The sequence below is a fragment of the Haliaeetus albicilla genome, chromosome 10, assembly GCF_947461875.1.
Source record: "Haliaeetus albicilla chromosome 10, bHalAlb1.1, whole genome shotgun sequence".
Classification (NCBI taxonomy): domain Eukaryota; kingdom Metazoa; phylum Chordata; class Aves; order Accipitriformes; family Accipitridae; genus Haliaeetus; species Haliaeetus albicilla.
In genome coordinates, this window is record NC_091492.1 from 4,473,119 (window position 1) to 4,493,731 (window position 20,613).

Genomic DNA, 20,613 nt, shown 5'->3' on the forward strand with positions numbered 1-20,613 from the left:
AATTAATCTTCTATAACTCACATAATATGCAGATTAAGAACAGATCTAGTACTGAGCTAGGCAACACATCCTGAAGTTTTGAATCTGTACATATAATCAGCACCACATTTCAAGTTTTGCCTTAGTGGGTCTTCCATAAAAGGTTAGTTCTGTAGACAAGAAAAATAACATATGCTGTTAAATTGTTTATTAGCACAAGAACTTCACACAGTGGAAGAAATGATTGTTTATTGAAACAAGACCTTCAAGGGACTCTTTAATTATAAAACAGCTTGATATTTTAAAGAAAATGACACAGACAACACAAAGAACAATTTACTGTGGGTAGCAGGTTGAGTATAGCTTGGGGCCTATTAATCAGTCATGCATAACAAGTATCCTATAAAGAAATTGGAATAAACATACAGAAAACACTGCTTCTGCAAGAGGATTCAAAGAAACATTGTTAGGTTTTAAAATGTACTTAACAGTTGCATCATATTACATTAAGGGAAGCAAAAGCAGTATCCGCCTCACAACAACAGATGAATAAAATGAAGACGTCAGTTCTCCGGCTTTCGAATGCTCTAACAGCAAAATAATTGCAAGTTTGGAAGAAATTTGAGCATGTTAGCTACGTACCATCACCAGCTGCAGGCATTGGTACTGAGACACCAAGAAAAGCTTTGAAGCAGATGGGTTTTTTGCTGGGCATCTCCAATTTCAAAGCCAGAGAGATAGGAACAGAGAATTTTGTCTTGAAGTTTTCTAGAAAGTAAACACAGACCGTAGCTGTTATCTTAAAAACCATACACCTGTCAATATGCATAAATGCTTAGTGGAGAGAGGATGTTTCCCCATCAAAATTGTGCGCAGTGATGTAACAAAAAGAAACATGGAGGATGGCAGAGTTTTCCAGGTGTGAGCTATTGGTGTGGATTATCTAAATTGCTGTTAGTGCAGGGCCCGACAAGGTTATTCAGCGGGCTGTGGTAAACTCTGGGGTCAGCCTGGCAGAAGCATGAGGTAACTCTTTGCTACTTTTGGGAGACACCAGAGGAGCTTTCCTTTACTCCAGAACACTATACTGAAAAATCAGTCTTCTGAAAAGTATTATCTGCCTGATAATCTTGCCCAAACAAAAGACATTGCGCTACACATAGAAAGCACTAAATTTTACTGCCCTTTTTTCATTTTTTAGTGAAGAAGACAAACAGAACAGTGAGGAGGTATGATGACAAGCATATTATTGGGCAGATTAGATTACGTGAGGTAACTGGCATGAGGCCTCTCAAGATATTCAAGGAAATCAAGAGCTACAAATATTTCAGATGTTTTTCAATCTAGTTTTACAGCATTGATGTTGGTTTCTTTCGTCCCTTGAATTGTAGCTTAGCTATGATTATTTTTGTACCTCGCATGTAATTGTGTCTGGTTTGGCTGTGATAACGCTTAGGTTTTCCTGCCCTTCTGTCTTCCCACTGGCTGAGTAGCAGGGCAGCTATTATTTACACCAGCAGAACTGGGGTCTGGTTCACTTGTGATTCCCAGCTAGGTAGATGAATATTCCAGTTAGTATCCTTAAGGGTATAGCATTTGGTGGCCAACATTAACACAAGAGGTTAGATGGTACATTGGAGTCTCTCCACAAAGTATATAGACAACACTAAAGAGATTTCCCACATTGCAGTGGATGGTAATGGATGCAGAAAGCAATGATCTAACATTTTGCAGTGGTAGGATGCATTTCTTCTGGAAATATTTTTGCTATAGCCATCAATAAGCTGGACAGCTAGTCTAATATAGTCAACAGTAAGAAATTGGCTACTGCAAAGGGCAGTTTGTCCTATCCTAAAATAAATTAGATGAAGTGACTCACACTGACTGCAAAGGAAGGCTAGATAATTAGCTCAGATTCAATTCTTGGGTTTTAGTTGTCTGAAGTTAAGTTGGGCTGAAAGCCTCTCAGATATTTTTCTGAAAGGGAACAGAGGCATAGAAAAGCTTCTAACAGCAGCTGTCTGTTGATTATCCACGTTCACTGGAAAACAGTGCTAACATGTTGAGCAAGTTGTGAGATTCTGTGGTTTAAGTGCTGGCAGGTAAATGCTAAAAGTACCATTTCTGCCTGCAATTATACATCCTTCAATAAATCAAACCAGACTAATGCACACATCAACGTGTGTAAAATGTGCAACTGTAGGGGATAATAGCATGCATAGTAAGTTATGTGGCCAAATGTAGAAATAAGTAAGCAGTCATCTTGGTCCCTCCAGGCGCAACAGTTGGTCCTTTTTCAAGGCCTTGCAGAATTTTGGAGGTAGAGACCAGACTGCTGGCAGTGGTGCTTACCCTCTGTCAGGCTAGAATTTTAGCCACTCTTGTTTGCAGCATCTCCAAATTAGATGCATTTTACCTCATTAATCACTGCTAGGAAATATCACATTTTATTCACCCTGAACCCAGAGTCTGATCCCCATCGTTAACTGCCATCTGCTACTTTGTGATAAAGTTATCCTCAGGCTTCCTCTATCTGAGTCAGGTAAGAATGTCAAAATGGCATTATTAAAATTGGAAAGACTGTTTTGTCATTAGCATGCCTACAATAAGAGACTGTATGTAAAATTAGGTGGGTTAGACTGTTTGCAATCTGCAGTTTTGTTAGTCAGAGACTGCAGTGACAGACGCCCCTGACTTTCAGTCTTTTGCAGACGTGTTGCTGAGGCCAAATCCACGTACAGAACTGCCAGGAAGGGTGACACTAGGCCTTGTAGTCTGGGATCTAGACAGACAAACCAAAGAGGCTGGTAGCACCGTGCTGTGTATCCCTGTAGCCTATTATATATGGTGTTATCATTGGTAGTGACAGATCATATGCCACATTGTTTCATTTCAGCCCAAGGAATGTTCTTGACTCCTCTCCCCTTAGCTGCAGAGCAGTTGGGTAGCTAAGACTAGTAGCAAAAAAAAAAAAAAAAAAAAAAAAGGTTAGGTGGTTATTGCTTAATGATGGGTCTCGTTCACTTACCTTCATCCTTGCAGTTATTTAGACTTGTTTCATTGAATTTTGCGATCTAATGCCTGCCTACAGCATATCTGGTAACGTTGAGTGATACATACGTGGCAAAAGCCTAGCAAAGAGTCTCCAGTGAGCAAAAAATTGTAGTATAATGTGAAATTGTTGACCATGAGGGAAGAAAAATGTTGACAGGCAACAAAATAAAAATTACCATAAGCCAACCCCAAAGCAGCACCATCGACACTGATCTCCTGGCAGGAGCGTGGGGTGCTACCAACACGCCTCAAGCCCAAATTCTTCCCTGAGGCATGCATGGCTAACAGCACCAGGAAACCATGGGTGGTGACCCGTCGTGGGGAGAAACCTCAAATAATAGGGACAGATATTTGGTATCATAGTCTCTATAGTACAGTTTTAATTGCATTATTAATTCTTTGTCCTTTAATCAAACAACTTGTTTTGTTGTGCAGGTGACGTTTTAACTGGTCTAGTAATGTCTTTTGCTTGATTTTATTTGGAGTAGCAATAAATTCTTGCATTCTTGTATGAGCTGGTTTTCCTTTTTGCCTATAGAAAGTTTTTGAATATAACAGCTAGGAGGGCCTTCCTAAGTCCTTTTTTAATGTCTTCTGCTACTGCAAACATGTACCATCTCTTTTTAATAAGCTTGCATGATCTCACCTAGAAGTAGTTAGGGTTTATGAGGTTTTTCTGAGCATCTTAGTAAAGAAAGGTTTTTGTTTTTTTTGTTTTTTTTTTTTCTCCCCCAAAATGTTCATTTGTAACCACGAGCTGTCTTCTGACAGGAGTGGGATACAGCTTGTCCCTGAAATGCCTGAGAATGTCCACAGAGCTTCTGAGGTCTCTCCTCAGTTGTCGGAAGTTAGGCACCAACATATGTGGCAGGATCAGGTCCCTGGGCAAGGTAATTGAACACATGTAGTGAGTCTACGCAGTGCTTTGAGGGTTTAGCTTCGATGCTTTCTTGCAGCTATGCCTCCTGAGAGTTAATGAAGATTAGATCTCATCTAGATATATAGCTCCAACACACTGAAACTTCCTTAATAAATTTTAGGATAGACTTTAGTGCGGAATTACAGTGTAGGTCTCCAGCCATTAAAAAATGAATTATTGTTACTGACGTAACTTAGCAGCAGAGCACCCTGACAGCAATGGCCTGAGCTAATTCCCCCAAAGATTAGTCTCTGTTCCTGGAAGATAAGTGCTCTAGCCTTGTTTCCTTATGTTGGATTTTTATATAGTACCTTGTGTAGCATTGCACCATTTTCATTTGCATGTACTGTACAGGACTGTATCGACAATATCAGAGAAGGTATTATATCACACCTAATTTGGAAAGACTTGGTGAAGGTTATCTCTGCCTGAAGCAAAGATACTACTAGGCTGAATATAAAGCTGTTAGAGTAATTTCTAATGAATAATGTATTAAAAAATTTTACTTCCCCCCCCCCCTTTCTGTGCATGAATTGCTTGAGATTTCTTTTAAGAAAAAAGGAACTATTTAATAATGAAACTAGAATAATGTTGAATATGTAAGTTAGTTACAGGTGGCAGATCCGTAGACAGACTTTAGTGCATTTAGATACTTTAAATACTTAAACTATTAGCTACTATTCTTTGCTGGTAAGTTTTGATTTTTAGGTCATTTATGAGTGAGATGTTACAGGCATCTGGCACTCCAGTTTCAAGCTATTTTGACTGGATGCCCAATCACCTGTTGTTATTTTTCCTCCCAAAATAGCTAAAGATGATTCATAGGATCTCATGTTTTGTACCCTTTACTTTTCAGCTTGAAGATGAAATTTAGTTTTTACCAACAAGCTGAAGTGCTCATTGCTCTGATAGTCATTCCCTTTTTATTATTTGTATTTTTTAAAGCTGACAGAACCAAAACACAAAATGGGCAAGAGGTGAATTTTTTCCAAAATATGACCCTTCGTGTATGATGATCTTTGTAACACTTGGCTACCTGTTTACAGGAAGATAAGTACAAGAGGTTCAAAGAGAGAAAATGTCTGTGGAGAATATTTGTGAAAGTCCTCAAGAATGTGCTACCTTTGGAGAAATTCAATGACATGTAGGAGTAGTCTCTAACGTTCCTATTTTTATGGTAAGTCTTTTCTTTATCTTTTCATTATGCCATTTTACCATCAATGATGATGTGGTCACCTGCGGTTTTGGTGTCCTGGCAAGTGACAGCTGTGGACTGACTGGTCAGCCAGATCTCTTTCATGCTTAGGTACAGGCTGAGCTGGGTGGCATTGAATCTGCAAGGCAACATGTTCCCTTTCCAGAATTCAGTTCTCTGGAAATGTTTTAGATTCTTTGAATTTCTTTTTGAGGAAAAAATAACAAAAAAGAGAGAAAAGAACTTCATCTGTGAAAAGGGAGAAGCTTATCTCTGCTCATTATTTTGTCAGGCTTGTTCAGATGTAACAACCTCATTGATAGCAAGTTGCTGTAATTTTCTTGAGGAAAGCCAGGAAGGTAACGGCCTTCAAAGAAGTAGGTAAATATATTTTTATGATATCTTCCATTTCTAGTAGTGTCCCCTTTGTTTCGTTAGTGGCAGTTTCACAGCAGTCTTTACTCCTTTACGTTGTTCTTTTTTTCTTTTTTTAAAAAAGCAAATTCAAAATTGCTAATGGCACCTCTCCTTTAATGTGTGTGGTATATTTCATAAAGATGAGGTAGATTCAATTAACATAATATGCAGACAAAGCCATAATGTTTGAGCCCCACGCACACAGGGGATGCATGCTAAAACTTCTGGCGTTTTTTTAATAAACAGAAAGGCGAATCATTTGTGCAGGGCTGATATCAAAAGAGAAGGACTTAATGCACAATTTAATTGAACATTTGTTCTTAACTTTACTCAGGGACATTTGACATGACATTCTTACCATATTTGGCAGGAAATCCCACTGATTTCACAGATGCAACCAGTTGCGTGTATCCAGAACTAGATGGTTTAGGGAGATAGTGGAAGATGATTGCATATTGTACAATCTCCCAGGCTCTCAGGGGCAATTAGAAATGCAAACCTGTTACCCTGGCAACTGCAAAATTTGACAGGACTTGAAACCTCTGATCTCTTTAGGTAAGGCAGCAGCATTTATAAATTTTCCTTGTTCACCTTACTATAGTTGTGATGTTGAATCGCATCAGATAGCTTCTTTTCTGCTGAAAAGACCTCATATTACTGTAGAGCTAATATATAAAAGCAATTGTACAGAATAGAGGTTCCAAAATTTCACTCCATGGACTACTGGTGAACTGTTGAGTGCCAATTGGCTGCAAGATGGCGGTTCACTCCCTGCGTTTCCAGCTGTTGATATGTCACCAAAAGGCAGCTAAACACATTGTATGTTCTCGTAATAGCTCCAGAGAAAAATAAAACCAATGGCAAACATCTAAACTGCTAATACCAAGCTTGTTCTCTCATAGGTCCTCTCTTCCCCATCCTCTCTTTTGTTGTGGTCACACACTCTCAATTTTATTGAATTTGGAGGCTTGGTTGCACTCGACCACAATAAAGTCATCTTTGCATAGCTGCGTATTTTTGTTGTAAAATTGGAAGTGGGGAATTCTGCCTTGGATGGAGCTGGATTCTCTCTGGAATTCAACACTGCTGAGATTAATACCAAAGAACCTGTTTTAGTTCTGGTGTCTGTACTTTTTCTTTAGGTTTATGGCAAGTTTAGAGACAGCAGCAGAAAAAAAGCGTCCCTGAAATGATTTTTGAGGACTGAAGAGAAAAAAAGGTGATAAGTAACATGTAAAGATGACTGACAATGAACTCAGTTACTGCAAAGAAATAATTTAGTGGAGGAAAAGCACAGCAGGTACAAAAAGGTGCTTTTGCTAAGAAAAGAGATAACAGGAACTAAGTTCTATTTAAACACAGAGAAATTGGGTTTAAAATAAAAAAATTTAACCATAAGACAACCATAAGGAAGCTCTAGGTTCCCTGTCTTTTTGAACTGTTTAAGGAAATCTGAATTTCCTTTTTTGTGGATGGTTGACATTAGTTATTTAAGTCAATACAGGAGTGATATTACAGGGGTTTTCTTATAAAAAGATCTGACAAGATGAATTTGTATTCAAAACCTTAGTATGAAAATGTACTTCGCTCTTCCTCTATTTAAAAAAAAAAATAAAAATTATTCCCAGTTAATACTCAACATCGCTGTAATATTTTTATACAGTTGATTGGCCTACTTTAGAGTATATTTTTATGAGGCTGATATGGAAGAGTTCACTGAAAAAAAATGGAAATGTTGACTTTTTTGCATATCCCTGAGCTTGAAAAGGGCCTGTGTTCTCTTTGCTTCCTTGAAGCATCTCCTGTATTAGGAAGCAGTTACTTAAACATCAGCTAACCTCTGAGTATCCTAGGTGAGATTTGAGAAATGTCAGAATCATTCACCACCACTTAACTAGAGTCTATCTCAGATTGTTAGTCTTGGCTTACCCTCCAATAACTATTAAAAACTCAGCCAGCCATAAAACACTTATTCTCCTAATTAGTGTTTTGGATTCTACTCATCCTCTTTTCCTTTCAACTTTCAGCAAATTTGGCATTTGTGCCCAGCACTGGTTCATAACATTAGGAATAAATGCTTCTACGCAGGGAACTGCCCTATTGCCTGATTTTTCCTCCCTGATGGGGAAAGTATTGCCTCCAAACTAAGGTGCCAGTTACGTCATTGGCTCTGTGATACAGCTGCTGACTTCACTTACTCTTAATAACTAGCGCTAACTAATGACTTGGCTGCTATTAAGCTCTGGCTGGCATTAAATGGCAAACTCAGTGAAACGGCTCCACATGCCTGCAGCTATCTAAACCCCTGTAATCTTAAAACTAGATTATACTTTTATCTTCAGAAAGAATTTTCATGTAATGACGTTTATTCTTCTTGCAGATGTCAGTGAAAGAGCTGAAGGATTTCATCCCAGCTGCATCATGGTTTCATTTACTCTTTAGAAAAATACACTTTGGGGATTTAACCTAGTAGCTTTTCCCAGAAGCATCAAGCTTTCTTGTATATAGATTCAGAGATGGAAAATTCTGTTTTAAGGTTTGGGTTTGGGTTTTTTTGGTTTTGTTTTTTTCATTTGGGGTTCTGTGCTTGTGGTTTATCAGCCAATTAGTTTTTAGGCAAATTAATCTTCAAGTGACACTAGGAGGTGGGAAGTTAATTCTCACTCATTCCTTGTTTCTTTATGACTATCTAATTATTCATGAATGTTGTAGGGGTTATGTTCTAGAAAGGCAACTCAGCATGGGGTTAAGCAGTGCCCAAACAGAGGAAGAAGGGTAAAAAATTTACATGTTTGACAGGCATACAGCTGCTTTGAGATTGTCATTCTCCAATTTTCATTTCTGTCCTGTTGGTGTTGTGAATTATTAATCAAACAATGATTACCTGTACAATCCTCTGAATTTCCAAAGAGCTTTATTAATATGAACTAAGACACCTGTCATGTGCTCAAGAGAAGTTATGATCTTGGAGCCAAATTTTTCCTTGTGTTATGCTTATGCAACTTGCTTATGAATCAAGGAGTTCAGCGTGCAGGAAGAAGCATAATTTTGTTGTGAATTAAATAGGACAATGATAGACTTGTGATACAGGTTGGGATAAGGCCTTTTGAGAACAGAGGAAGAAATGCTGGCTCCGGTGGTCATAAAGAATCTGTGCAACGCAGAAAAAAAGTGAAAAGAAAATTCTGCAGGTACCATGGTTTAAAGGACAAAACTGAAAGTGGACAAAAATAAGAAGAAAAGAATTTAAAATAAAGTCTTGGGAAGAGCTAGGAGGTATAGAAAAAGTTGGGGAAGAAATAAAGTAAATGAGGCAAAAAAATTGTAAAGTCTTACAAAAGTACAGTTGAATTTCAGGAATATCTAATACAAGAAGTAAACATTTCTGGAGGATAAGTAATGTCATCAGATCATGAAAAAAGGAAGATAGGCTTAGCTGAAATGTCTGAAGGCTCTCTGGAAAGAAGAAAGATGAAGCCAGGCAGGTAGGATTGGGAAAGGTTTGCATTATTTTATCTTTTTCATTTGCAGTTGCTAGAGTTGTATTTGCTCTGCGAGGAGTAGAGATGGTCAAATGTGTGCAGCGACTAGCAGAAATAAGGCCCACAACAACACAGGTTCAATATTTACAGTCAGAATGGGGAGGGGAGAAATGCCTCAATATAAAATAACATTTCCCCCAAAGGTAACAGTAAAATAACCTTACTAATTTAGGCAAAAATGTGTGATGTATTTGGTTTCTTTGAACTTTTCCAGAGAAATTTTTTACTTTTCTAAAACCAAAAAGTATTTTTTAAATTTTGTTCCACTTCAACCCTGGAGTTCTTCAACACTGAAAGAGCAAATGTAAAAAATGTTTTCCCCTCTTTTCTTCCCTTTTGACCTTTTTGGAGAAGAAAAGGAATCTGTGGCCAGTGGTGAGACACCAAAGAGACGAGATGTGTAAGAAAGAGACACCAAGGTTAGCAAAAGGATCTAAAACTCAAAACCCAGCTTTTATCTGAATGCAAACCAGAACAGAGCAACATTTGAAACAGAGAAAACTCAGCAAGACAGATTAAAATGACAGATCTCTCACCATTTTCATGCCGGGCCCTTGAGGTCTTTCTCAGTCCAATAAATTTGAGTGCATTTCTTGTTTGCAGCATGTTCTACTTTAAGTCCCTCCGGGACATGGCGCTTTCTTCTTTCCATCACTTCTAAAGCTTGACTCTGCATCTGCTCCCTACCAAGATCAACAGACTTGCGTTGCAGGTTTCTTGTTTTCTGCCTGTTTTTTCCACCTTTTACTCCAGAATCTGCATTGATTTCTGCACTTTCAGTTGCTTTACAAGACATAACAACTTCTGTTTGTGCCAGAGGGTCTCACCTCGGCCTGGGCCACATGGATGTAAATACAAAGCCTTCCTTCCATCTGCCCCCATGGCAGCCTTTTTAGCAGAACCTAGCATACAAACCAAACAGATGCCATCCATCTTGGAAACATTTCCCCTTCCACTACCTCCCACTTCCCTCCTGCCCTCACTTTTTACACTACTATGAAAGAAGTTAAAATATTTTGTTAAGGGGGGCGGGGGGGGAAGGACCCAATTAATAAAACTTTCCATTCTTGCTTGGTCAAAAATCCACTGTTCATTAAATGATTTGTACTGTGATACTTTTGAAGCTGGTTTTAACTGTAAAGATACTGAAGAATAGCCATGTACTGATCACTGTAAAGAAGCAGATGAGTTTGCCCATCTCGGTTTCAAACAAAGGATGTAGGCATTAACAACATATTTGGCTGTTGGTTCAGAGAACAGAGAAGACAACTGGATTTTCAGTGATGACAGAAGAAAAGTTGAGGATCCAGACACAGGAGCTAGTATTAACTAAAATAGGTGAGGAGGTAATTAGCCTTCAAACTTGTCAATATTTCTAAGAACTGTAGATAAGACTACAGAAACAAAACAATAAGTACTAGCTTTCTCTGTGTAATTTTATTACAATCCATCCCAGGCAGAATTTAGTTTTCAAATGGTGTGTATCCAGCCAATTTCACTACATCCTCCTCCTCTTGTTAAAATCAAAGCAATATAGCTTTCTCAAAAAAAAGAAGCATAATATCTTGATGATTTCTTAAGAGATCTCTTTTCACAGTTATAGGTATGTTAGAAAGGAAATTGATGTATCTTCCTTTCTTCTTTGCGTGTTCTTGGTACCACAAGCTGTGCACAGCATGCTTTCAATTAATTTAAACTAACTTTCCATCTGCTTCAACAAATGTAGGATTTGAGTGAAAGACAGTATGATGGAGTGACATGAAATACGCTAATAGCAAACACTAATGTGAAAGCCAGTCTTCTGTGGAAAATGTAATATCCATAGTGCACTCTTTCTACTCCATATTAAAGGCTCACTTTAGTGAAAAATGATTATTGTTTTCAATATTTGCCTAATCAAGATGGGAAACGAAAGCTGTAGAGATGGAGATAGAGATTTACATTTTACAGAGCATGGTAATGTGAAGAACAGGATGTATCAGATCGATTCCTTTTTAATTGCCACTTTCATCAAGCTTTATGTTATAGAATTATTTCATTATGTTTCTACACTTAAAACAAAAGAACACAAATGTTGAATATGATTAGAACTTGGAAGGCTTTGGCTTTTTTATCAGTTTGATCAGAATACTGTGTATTTTGCAAATACTCTATTTTCCCCCAACAAATTAATGTTCCAACAAAGGTATTTAAATTACAAAAGCCAAGTCCACAGCAAACCAGCTACAATGGCTACATTCAAGTAATGAAACAGACTAAATTATAGTTACTATGTACAACAAAAGCCTCTTGCCACTAAATGCATGCACTTTACAGACATTGCTGTAGTCCTTTGTGTGGGGGTTTTGGTGGGGGGTTTTTGTGTTCTTGGGTTTTTTTTGGGGGGGGTGGGGTTTGGGTTGTTTTTTTTTTTTTTTAGTATAAAGTAGGAACCTAACTGTGATTCTGGCACCAGCCTTTCAAGCAGTAACCGTTTAAAGCCATGTGGTAATTAAATTCTACCTGCAGCCCAATCTTGTTCCCAATTGAACCCTTGAGAATATGGTTATGGCCTTTTTCCCCAATTTAAATTAGCATGTGAATTTGCAAAGTGGAATTTATTTTGGACCCTGGTTCCTCCTCCCCATATTTCTTCTATTAAGTACTGTACTTTTAAGCCTGGTTTGACCACTTCAACTGATCAAATAAATGCAAATCAAAATTCTAGACTTGGTGAGATGCACAGGAAAGCCTGGTGGCAGCATTACTGTGAACAATAGCAAATAAAATATAATAAGCTTATTCCTGATAATTTGTACCTCAAACTTAATGCCACTTGCACTTAAAAGTAGAGTTCCATAGAGGATAATTCTCCATAATCTTGTGCAGATCCATGGAAAGTGATGTCATATTTTCATGACAATTATATACCCGAGTCCAAACTTGCAAGACAGATACTTCTCAACTGCTGCAGTCTGTACTGTAGTCTATAGCTGCCACCTCTTTCTAGGTTAAAATTCCTCAAGCACTGACAGGTTTTTAGTTTGTGGGGATTTTTTTTGTTTGCTTGGTTGTTTTTTTTTTTAAGACACGCCTGGAAGGCCTTCATTCTTGGCAAGGCTGAGCAAAAGCTGAATTGCAGGTGTCCTTATAACCTACCTATAGATCAAACAGTATAAAAGTTACCCAGTGGATGTAGGAGAGGGTCCTTCAAAGTAAGAAAATAAACACTGCATTTCTTTCTTTCCCTGGGACTATATAAGCATTTAGCACCTAATGTCTAGCATTTCACAGCAGTGCGCCCTCATCACCAATTTATGGCAATCTGGGGGGAGACATCACTTGCTGGAGCTGTTCCATTCCATTCTGCAGAAGAGAATTAAAGATTTCCCAGGGCGCGATATGTGAGTAGAGGCTGTTTAACTTCCTTTAGTTTCTTTTTAGTTTGCCACCAACAGACCCAACCAAAGAGAAGTCTGTTGATCAGATAGCTACTTTTCTTCACTGGATATGCTTTAGATGTAGTAATGGTTTCAAAGATAGAAGGATATGAGACAGGAAAGGTTTATAATACTTTTGTCTGACCAGCTGAGACAGGTGAGTAAGAAAAAAAAATGGTCATTCTTTTGGACATACAGTAAAATCATTCTTCATTGATATTTAGCAAGGGTCCTGCATGTCCAAAAGCTTGTCTGTTTTCCCAATTATGTCATACGGTCTAATAAAAAGCATTAACTTTCCCTACAGACCTTTCCTCCCTACTATTCCACAGGACATTTATACACCTACAGCAGATAATGTCCTCAAGAATTTATATGCTCAACCTGAAACCCTTGTAAGAGGTGTAATTAGACAGGCTTAATTAGAGCTGGCATGACAAAATATATGTCAGTAAACCTGCACAATTCTGTCCAGAAAGGCATTTTCAAAGGACTCTGACTGCAGTGTTAGTCATGCTCACTTTTCAGGTAGCTTATACAACAGTATAATATTTAACCACCATTAAATGTTTTTCCAGTTGGGACTGTTTCATGCGTAACTTGGCCATTTAATCAATCTATCTCATTCATTGTTAGATTACAACTGGTGTGACTGCAGAGAAGTGAGGAGAAAGGGGAAAATGAGATGCTCCATTAGAAAACACCATCCGGAAGTGACAGATTAAGCTATTTGAAATGAAGGCAATCATGAACGATTTTGGAGATATTTTACTTTGCGCATAAATTGGATCATTGGCTGAAAAATAATCACTCGGTCCATCAATGATATAACCCAGAAATGAGGTGGAGATGGAAGTTAACAGAGGATGAGTAATAGAGGTAAGAGATCAAGCATGCAGCAAGGCAGGGATGATAATACAAGTTATTTAACACAGGAAACAATGGTAACTAATGGTAATTAGCAGTAAAGCAAGCACATTTTCCCCTCATAAATCTGGTGTTGGTGTCAGTGTCACTTGGCTGAATGCAGATTCAGGAGAGAACGTGGATCTGAAATGCTAAGAAGAAAGCAGGAAAGAATTATTAGAGTATCACTTGTTGGGGAAGGGGGGGAAGTCCAAGAAGATTAGGGGAAGGAAAATCAGAGAGGAATGTATCAGGAAAAACGTGCAGTCTACTGGTATATGTGTTTCTAGGTCTTTCCTGTGCCCAGCAGAATAAAAGTCCCTTATGAATATAACTCTAAAGATCAAGCTATATATTTTTAGTCCATAGGGTCCAAATTACACACTGATAGTCATTATTGAAGGAAAGATGTCTCTGTTCTAGGACTAACTGCACTCCCAAATACAATCCCTTACATCTCTTACAAGATGAAAATCATGTCCTTAAAACTATTCCAGGTTTATTATATGTGTCAGCCAGAATTTGTTATCATGTTATACACAGTGTGGTATCTGCAGACATTCACTGTAACATGTGGGTAAGTGTTAAGTTGACAGAGATGAAGCAGTATTTTATTAAAAAAATTTCCCTCTTAGAAGTACAGGAAAAAAGATTTCTTCTCTCTTGCGTATGAACATGTATGCCTGTACGTGCAGCGGCTATACCTAAGGCCTAACATCAGCAGAGGAGAACTCTTCTAGATTATCCTCATGTTTCATAGCCATAACAGCTCCCTGCTGAACGTTGTTTCTAGCTGTGATGGAAGACAGACTTTATTTAAGTGCGGTTTCAGCATTTCTTGCATTGTTAATCCAATGATATAGTTTTTCTCTGGAATAGGAGAAACATCCTGAGTAATAGCTCAGATGTTACTTTCAATTGTATTTTGGGACATGATAAAGAATAACATATATTTATAATTTAGCCTGGCTGTTTATAAGGCAAATCACCTGGATCCATTATCTGGCTTTTCTGCTTGTTTCTTAGAAGCCTAATTTGAAATAAACCATACATATATGGTGTATATACATTTATATACGGGGTGTGTGCATACCTGTCAATTATTATTTGAGCAATCTCTGTAAGTGGAAAATATTTTCAGACACAAATTATTCTGTGTAGCATACAAGAGACAATAACTCAGCTATCAGGTATTCAATATTATTCACTCAGTCATGTGGTGGCAAATTATCTCTCTCACCTCCCTATCCTTAGGAATGCTCATTACTTGAAATAATTTTGTGTCCCAGTCCTGAAGGATAGGATTTAAGATTAAGTACAGCTGTTTGTGACTAGAAAGACATGTCATTCTTGAAGCTTCTAGATTCAATTCAGAAGTTAAATTTGTCTAGTATTATCATAAAATGGAAATACACCATCCTACTGTCAAATTAGTTAAATATTCAGGAGTAAGACCATGGCTAATAGGACACTAATCATTAACCATTATTCAGAGACAGTTTGGATTAGGCTGGAGGAATTCTAAAAAGTATAAATGAGCTCTGAAAAAGCCAGCTGAATTTGGGTGGCAAAGCTATCAAGTGGACAGGAAGAAAAAACTAATCTGTAGCTAGAGAAGACTTGCACAAGTGACAAACCCATGGACTATAATGAATGAACAACTCTCTGGCTGACTGATTTACTTGGCTGTTAATAAAGAGTTCGCTCTCTAGACTTGTCCACCGTTGCAGCACACCACTGGTCTCCTGGGAGTCATTCATTGACAGACTTTGGTCTGTCCTTACGGGAGCAGGCTGGAGAGGCCACTGTATTTCAGCATAATTCCTTCTTCTGTTTGAGAATGCCTTCTTGAACGGCTTCTTACAGGGAGAGTACGCTGCCTTACAAGATGATTGCAGGGGCTGCACGGATTTTGTGAAGGTATATATAAAAGCACTCAAATCACAGACCTTGCGTCAGCTCCTGATGAGTGCATGGAACTTCTCCAGAGTAGGAGAGAGCTGTTCTGCATTAATGCAATCCAGAAAATGCGTTCCTTCAGAGCTGCCACAGTGTATATAAGAATAAGAGCTGGGTTGTTTGTGGGTTTTTTAGGGCTGCGCATCGTTCCTGGGCCACTAAATGAATATAGATGTCTTTTAGTTTTATAGTAGGCTATTGATAGTACAAATTTATTTATAACGCAGGTAATGGTTTTAAACATGTAACACTCTAAATACTTTTAGATGTTAAGTTTTAGCTTCACAGACTAAAAATATTGACTATAATTATTAAATGTTTAAGGTATTCCACTCTTACAAGAAAGGCTTGTACCATTTACCATTTTCTTTGTTCAGTTTAATTTCTTTTTTTTTTTTTTTAAAAAGCAAATCTTTCTTACATGATTATAATACCTTAGAGGCTTATATAAATTGTCATCTCAATTCACATTCAAGGAAACCAGAATTGAGGTTTTTCTAGAATCCTTTTAAAATGCTAAGTTATTTGTGTACTCCAGTTCTTCATATTCTCATTTTTGTCTTGGTTTGTGACGACTGGTTTTAAATTCGTAAACAGGCTTCAAAGGCTCATGGTAGGTCTTAGATAAGGTGCAAAAATGATGCTAAAATATGCAGTGATAATTGAGTGTCGATTCAAGAACATGTTCCCCATTGAACAGGTGCCTGTTGTTTCCTGTGAACTTGAGGTTATTGTTAATACACTGTTAACAGGTTCCCAGGAGTTTCCATGCAGTTCATTTCACACTTGGACGTTGCAATATTTGCAACAATTCACGGAGTTCAGAAATGTCCAGGAGACTTTGGCAGGGACAGCCAAGCAAAATGCTAATAAGGAAAACAGAACAGAAGCCTGAGCCAGGATTCAACTGTTGCCAGACTCCATCAGCACTACACAATGTTGACACGAAAAAAAGAGTTCTTTCATCTCTTACAGCCATAAACCAAGGGGGATTTTATTTATTTATTAACAGAGAAATAACAGAATGAAATACAAGGGAAGGCTTGAAAGAAGCCCATTGTGTTAGGCCAGTGACATCTCTCTCAAATGAATGAGTATCTGTGAATGGGTTTTGCTTCATAACACAGCTATATAACATAATGATCTAACAGTCAGATCAGTGTTTGTCATCCTGCAGAGTAATTTACAATTCTACAAAGTGCAAGGAAAATACCAGTGAATCAAAGCGGATCTGATTTATAGTCTTATGCTTTGGTATAAATGCATACAAGGTGTAAAGCAATAGAGAGTCAGCCAATTGGACTTCCAAAACCTTAGGTCAGTCAAACATCAGATGCTAAGAATGTCTCAGACCTATGCTTTTCTGCTGATTGGAACAGTAAACAGTACCATTGTGTTACCTAATGAAAGACTGACCTCCAAAGGGCAGAAACCAGAGTAGGCTGGCTTGTGAAGTCCCCACCGAGATAGATATGTAACAAGACCCAGACATCTAAGAAAACAGCTCATAAGCACCAACAGCACCATCAAATTTTAGTTTGGCTTTTAATCTGAAGCCCATCCTGCGTTTGGGTGTAAACAACTATTTTTAGCAAATCTCTGCAACAGGGCCCTCTGCTACTTAACTGTTTGTGCGATGCCAGTACTATCAAAAGTGAGTGGCAAGTTTTCATGGTCTTGACTCATGTGACCTCCTACTTCTAAACAGGTTAACTTTTGGATTGAGTGCTTAAAAAAAAAAAAAAAAGAGGCCAGCAGGCTCCTTCAATGGTGTTTCCTTAGAGATTTGGCACATCCTTCTTTCATCTCAATTATAAGAAAGGCAGCAAAGTACTTTTCATGAAAGTCTGGTTTATAACTGGTAAATGTCTTCTGACTCATATGAAATTGGACAGCTTGTAAGAACGGTTCTTGACACAGCAGCCTTTGGTGAGAACAAACTAACGGGGATCTCCCACAGGGAAAAAATGCTACACGACTGAGGAGCTAAGCAGGCTAGAATTTTATGTTATTAAGTCTTAGGGTATTTCAGATTTATCTGTGTAAAGGAAAGATGCAGAGTGCTAAGGGTGGGCCTCTAGAAACAAAGTAGAGTTGACTGTGTTATAGGGGGGTAAGTAATATATGAATCTATTCTCTCATTATGTTTTGTTTGTTTTTTGTTTTTTTTTAAGAGCGTTTTTCCAGTCTTTTGTGAAGACCAACATTAGAAAACATTTTTTCCCTCCAGATGTACTTTGAAACTAAAATAAAAAAATAGAACCCTCAGCAAAACCCTAAAGTAGCAGAAAATCCATCTGCCAGGCTAATGAAGATGACTGGTACAAGTCCATGCTGCCTACTGTCCCCACTTCCATCTCTTTAAAGGTATTTGAATTGCCCCAATTCCCATATTAATTAGTCTGTAGTACAGTTTAATTGCATTGTACTATTTTTTCCCAATGAACTGAGCTTTTAATGAGTATTCACTCTTTAATAACCAATTAAAAAAAATAGACTATTATTTTGTGTGGGATAATGAAACTCGTCACCTTAGCTGCTTATATTTATATGTACACACACATATTTTAATACTTTGATTTGAACAATAAATCTCTTACTTCCATGTATCTATCTTTGCTATAAGTGAGTTATACCTTCACTAAATAATGGCATTTAAATGCACATACTGCCTCCCTCTCTTATTTAGCCTAAGCAGGACAAGAGACAAAAAAGAGCTGTAGTAGCAAGAGGATTTTTGTTTAAAATTCAAGAAAGAACGAACTGAAGAAATCAAGCCTTGGATTGCATCCACTCAACTTCAGAAGGCAGAGTTGTGTACAGCACACATTTTCATTGGCTTCAGGTACTCAGTGCCCATTTGCTACAGAACAAAGTACACAGTGCCAAGGAACAGAAATTAAGAGTGTGAGAAAGTACGGCAGCTCACAAGTTGTATAAATGATGACAGACAACTACAATTAAAAGTAGGTTTATCATGGAACTGATAAAAGAGTAAGCCCTGATGGCTCTTTAATAAGGTGCCAAGCTAGAGCATCAGTGCAAGAATGATGACTGGATGTCAATGGCACAGAAACCAGATGATGAGAACTGTCTTAATGTGAGTGAGAAAGAGGGGGGGGGGAACAACCAACCAAAAAACAAAACAACCCTTCCACATAATACTTGTTTCATTCGCTTGGGCGGGTAGTCCACTCATCTTGTACAAATGCCGACTGGCAGCCCAGCAGTACGTGGAGCCTGACAAGCCCATCAGGACTGGTAAAAGGTATCACATCTGGCAGGAGTCTGGGGCAGAGTCTGACAATTGCTCAGCTGCCACGTACCCCCAGGGCTACCTAACCTCCCCGGCCCTGGGTCCAGGTGGCCGAGATGGTGGTCCATCCTCTGGGAAGGGTTCAGCTCTCGGGCTGGTGCCTGCCTGAGGTTCTGGCATGAGGTACCTCTGCACCCTGGCTCTTTGGTCGTCATGCTGAGGTGGCTGCGCTTGCCAGGAGGGTAAGTCTCCAACTGGCTGTGCTGCTAGGATGGTTTTGAACTGTGCCCTCTGACTCTGTATTTCTGTCGTTCTGTTGCAGCTCTCCCCCTATCACTGAAACGGAGTGAGAGGAGGGTGCTTTGAGGTCTGATGGGACCAAAGACACGAGAGAACACAGCTTGACGGGTACACATGGGTCAAAATCCTGCAGTCGGCTCTGCCAGTGTGATGGTGAGCAGCTGCACTAAGCCCTTGGCAGGGCTGAGGATATAGGGTTTTTGCCCAGCTCAAAGAATTTCTCTCTAGAGCCGTTACTGTTTCGACTTCTCTGTGCAGGATCCAAGAGCAAGCCATTTTCGTATGGATTAATGCAGTTTTTGCCATTAGTAACAATGGCAAAACTTGCCAGGCACCGTGGCTGGGCTTTCCAACACTGATCTAGTTCTTACATGATGTAGCTAATAGTCACAGCTTCCACATGTGAATTTTATTGCACCAAAAAAATCTAAATCTTTCCTTTCTACTTACTGTCTCATAACAAGGGTTATTTGAATTACTACAATATATCGTTTCTACTTTGCTTTATCTGTGGATTCTGTCACGTTCTTTACGATCCCCATATGAATTAAATATCCCCCATCTTGTTTTTTTTTTTTTATCAATCCAGTATATGAAAGGCTGAGTATCTGTTAATTGGGGCACCTGTTCTCTAGAGGTTTTGCTGGTTTTGCTCAATATGAAAGATGATGACAATTAAGTTACCTTGGAGATACAGGAAACGTTTCAGTGTGTATTAGCTCATGATGACTTTTAAAAAAAGAAATAGTTTATAGGTATATAATTATTTTATCAGCTGGGGGAAATTTCAGGTCTTAGGCTTCTGGCTTTTTAGTGATGCCGGTGGGAATTAGGTATTCAAATCCCACCAAAGGCTAACTCCCTTGGTACTAGCCAAGTCAATAATACATGCTGTAACCCTAAGGCAGGTTATAATCCCTGTTTTATTATAATCCCTGTTTTATGGCTATTTGGAAGTTGTCTTACAGTACTGTTGCTTTGCTGCAGCTGATAAAATAGCACAAAGAATGAGACACAGCTGATGTGATTATTTATTTATTTATTTGTGTACAAAGAGGCACTATTTGATTTGCTGTCATTTCCAAGTGCAGACTAGACTTGTTATCTTACCACTGAACCCAGCAGATCGGTTACAGCAGGGGTGAAGTTGGCAAGATAACGGGAATGGCAGAATTAGCCCAGTAACTTGTTCCCAAGTGGCTGCTGGCATGAAGCAAGGTAACAGGTGTAAACAACAATGGACACCTTTATAAAAGCTACAATTTAAAAAAAAACTGTTGGTGACATGAAGATTTAATCCAGTCCATAAGCACTGTCTACTTATGTTCCATTATCCTTCTGTTAAAAAAATGTGGGGTCAGTTTGAAAAGACAACCCTGTGAGAGTTTTGTTTTGTTTTTTTTGGTTTTTTCTTTAAATGTACCACAAAAAGCTGTTTATGAACATCCCCCTTCCCAAATCAATTACTCCGGTATTGTAACTGTATTTCAGAAAACTGTTTGCAAGCAATTCATTAATTATACGTGTCCAGCTATATTTTACATTCTGATTTTTCAGTATGCCTTGCAGGAAACAAGTAAACGCTTTTGCTTTTCTCGTTTTGGACAGTTAATCATAAAAAGTACATCCAGCCACAGCAATGATGCTGAGTATCCCACAATTCCATG

At 38.4% G+C, this 20,613-nt stretch overlaps 1 protein-coding gene across 1 annotated transcript in view; it reads right to left on the reverse strand.

Annotated features, from left to right (window-relative positions):
• Positions 1-211: 211 nt before the first annotated feature.
• CDH13 (cadherin 13) overlaps positions 212-20,613 on the reverse strand; it is a 540,036-nt gene continuing 519,634 nt past the window's right edge. Inside the window, exon 14 of the mRNA XM_069793368.1 lies at positions 212-747. Within this exon, the coding sequence (XP_069649469.1) occupies positions 746-747 (2 nt within the window). The 3' untranslated portion in view covers positions 212-745. The remainder of the gene's footprint in view (positions 748-20,613) is intronic.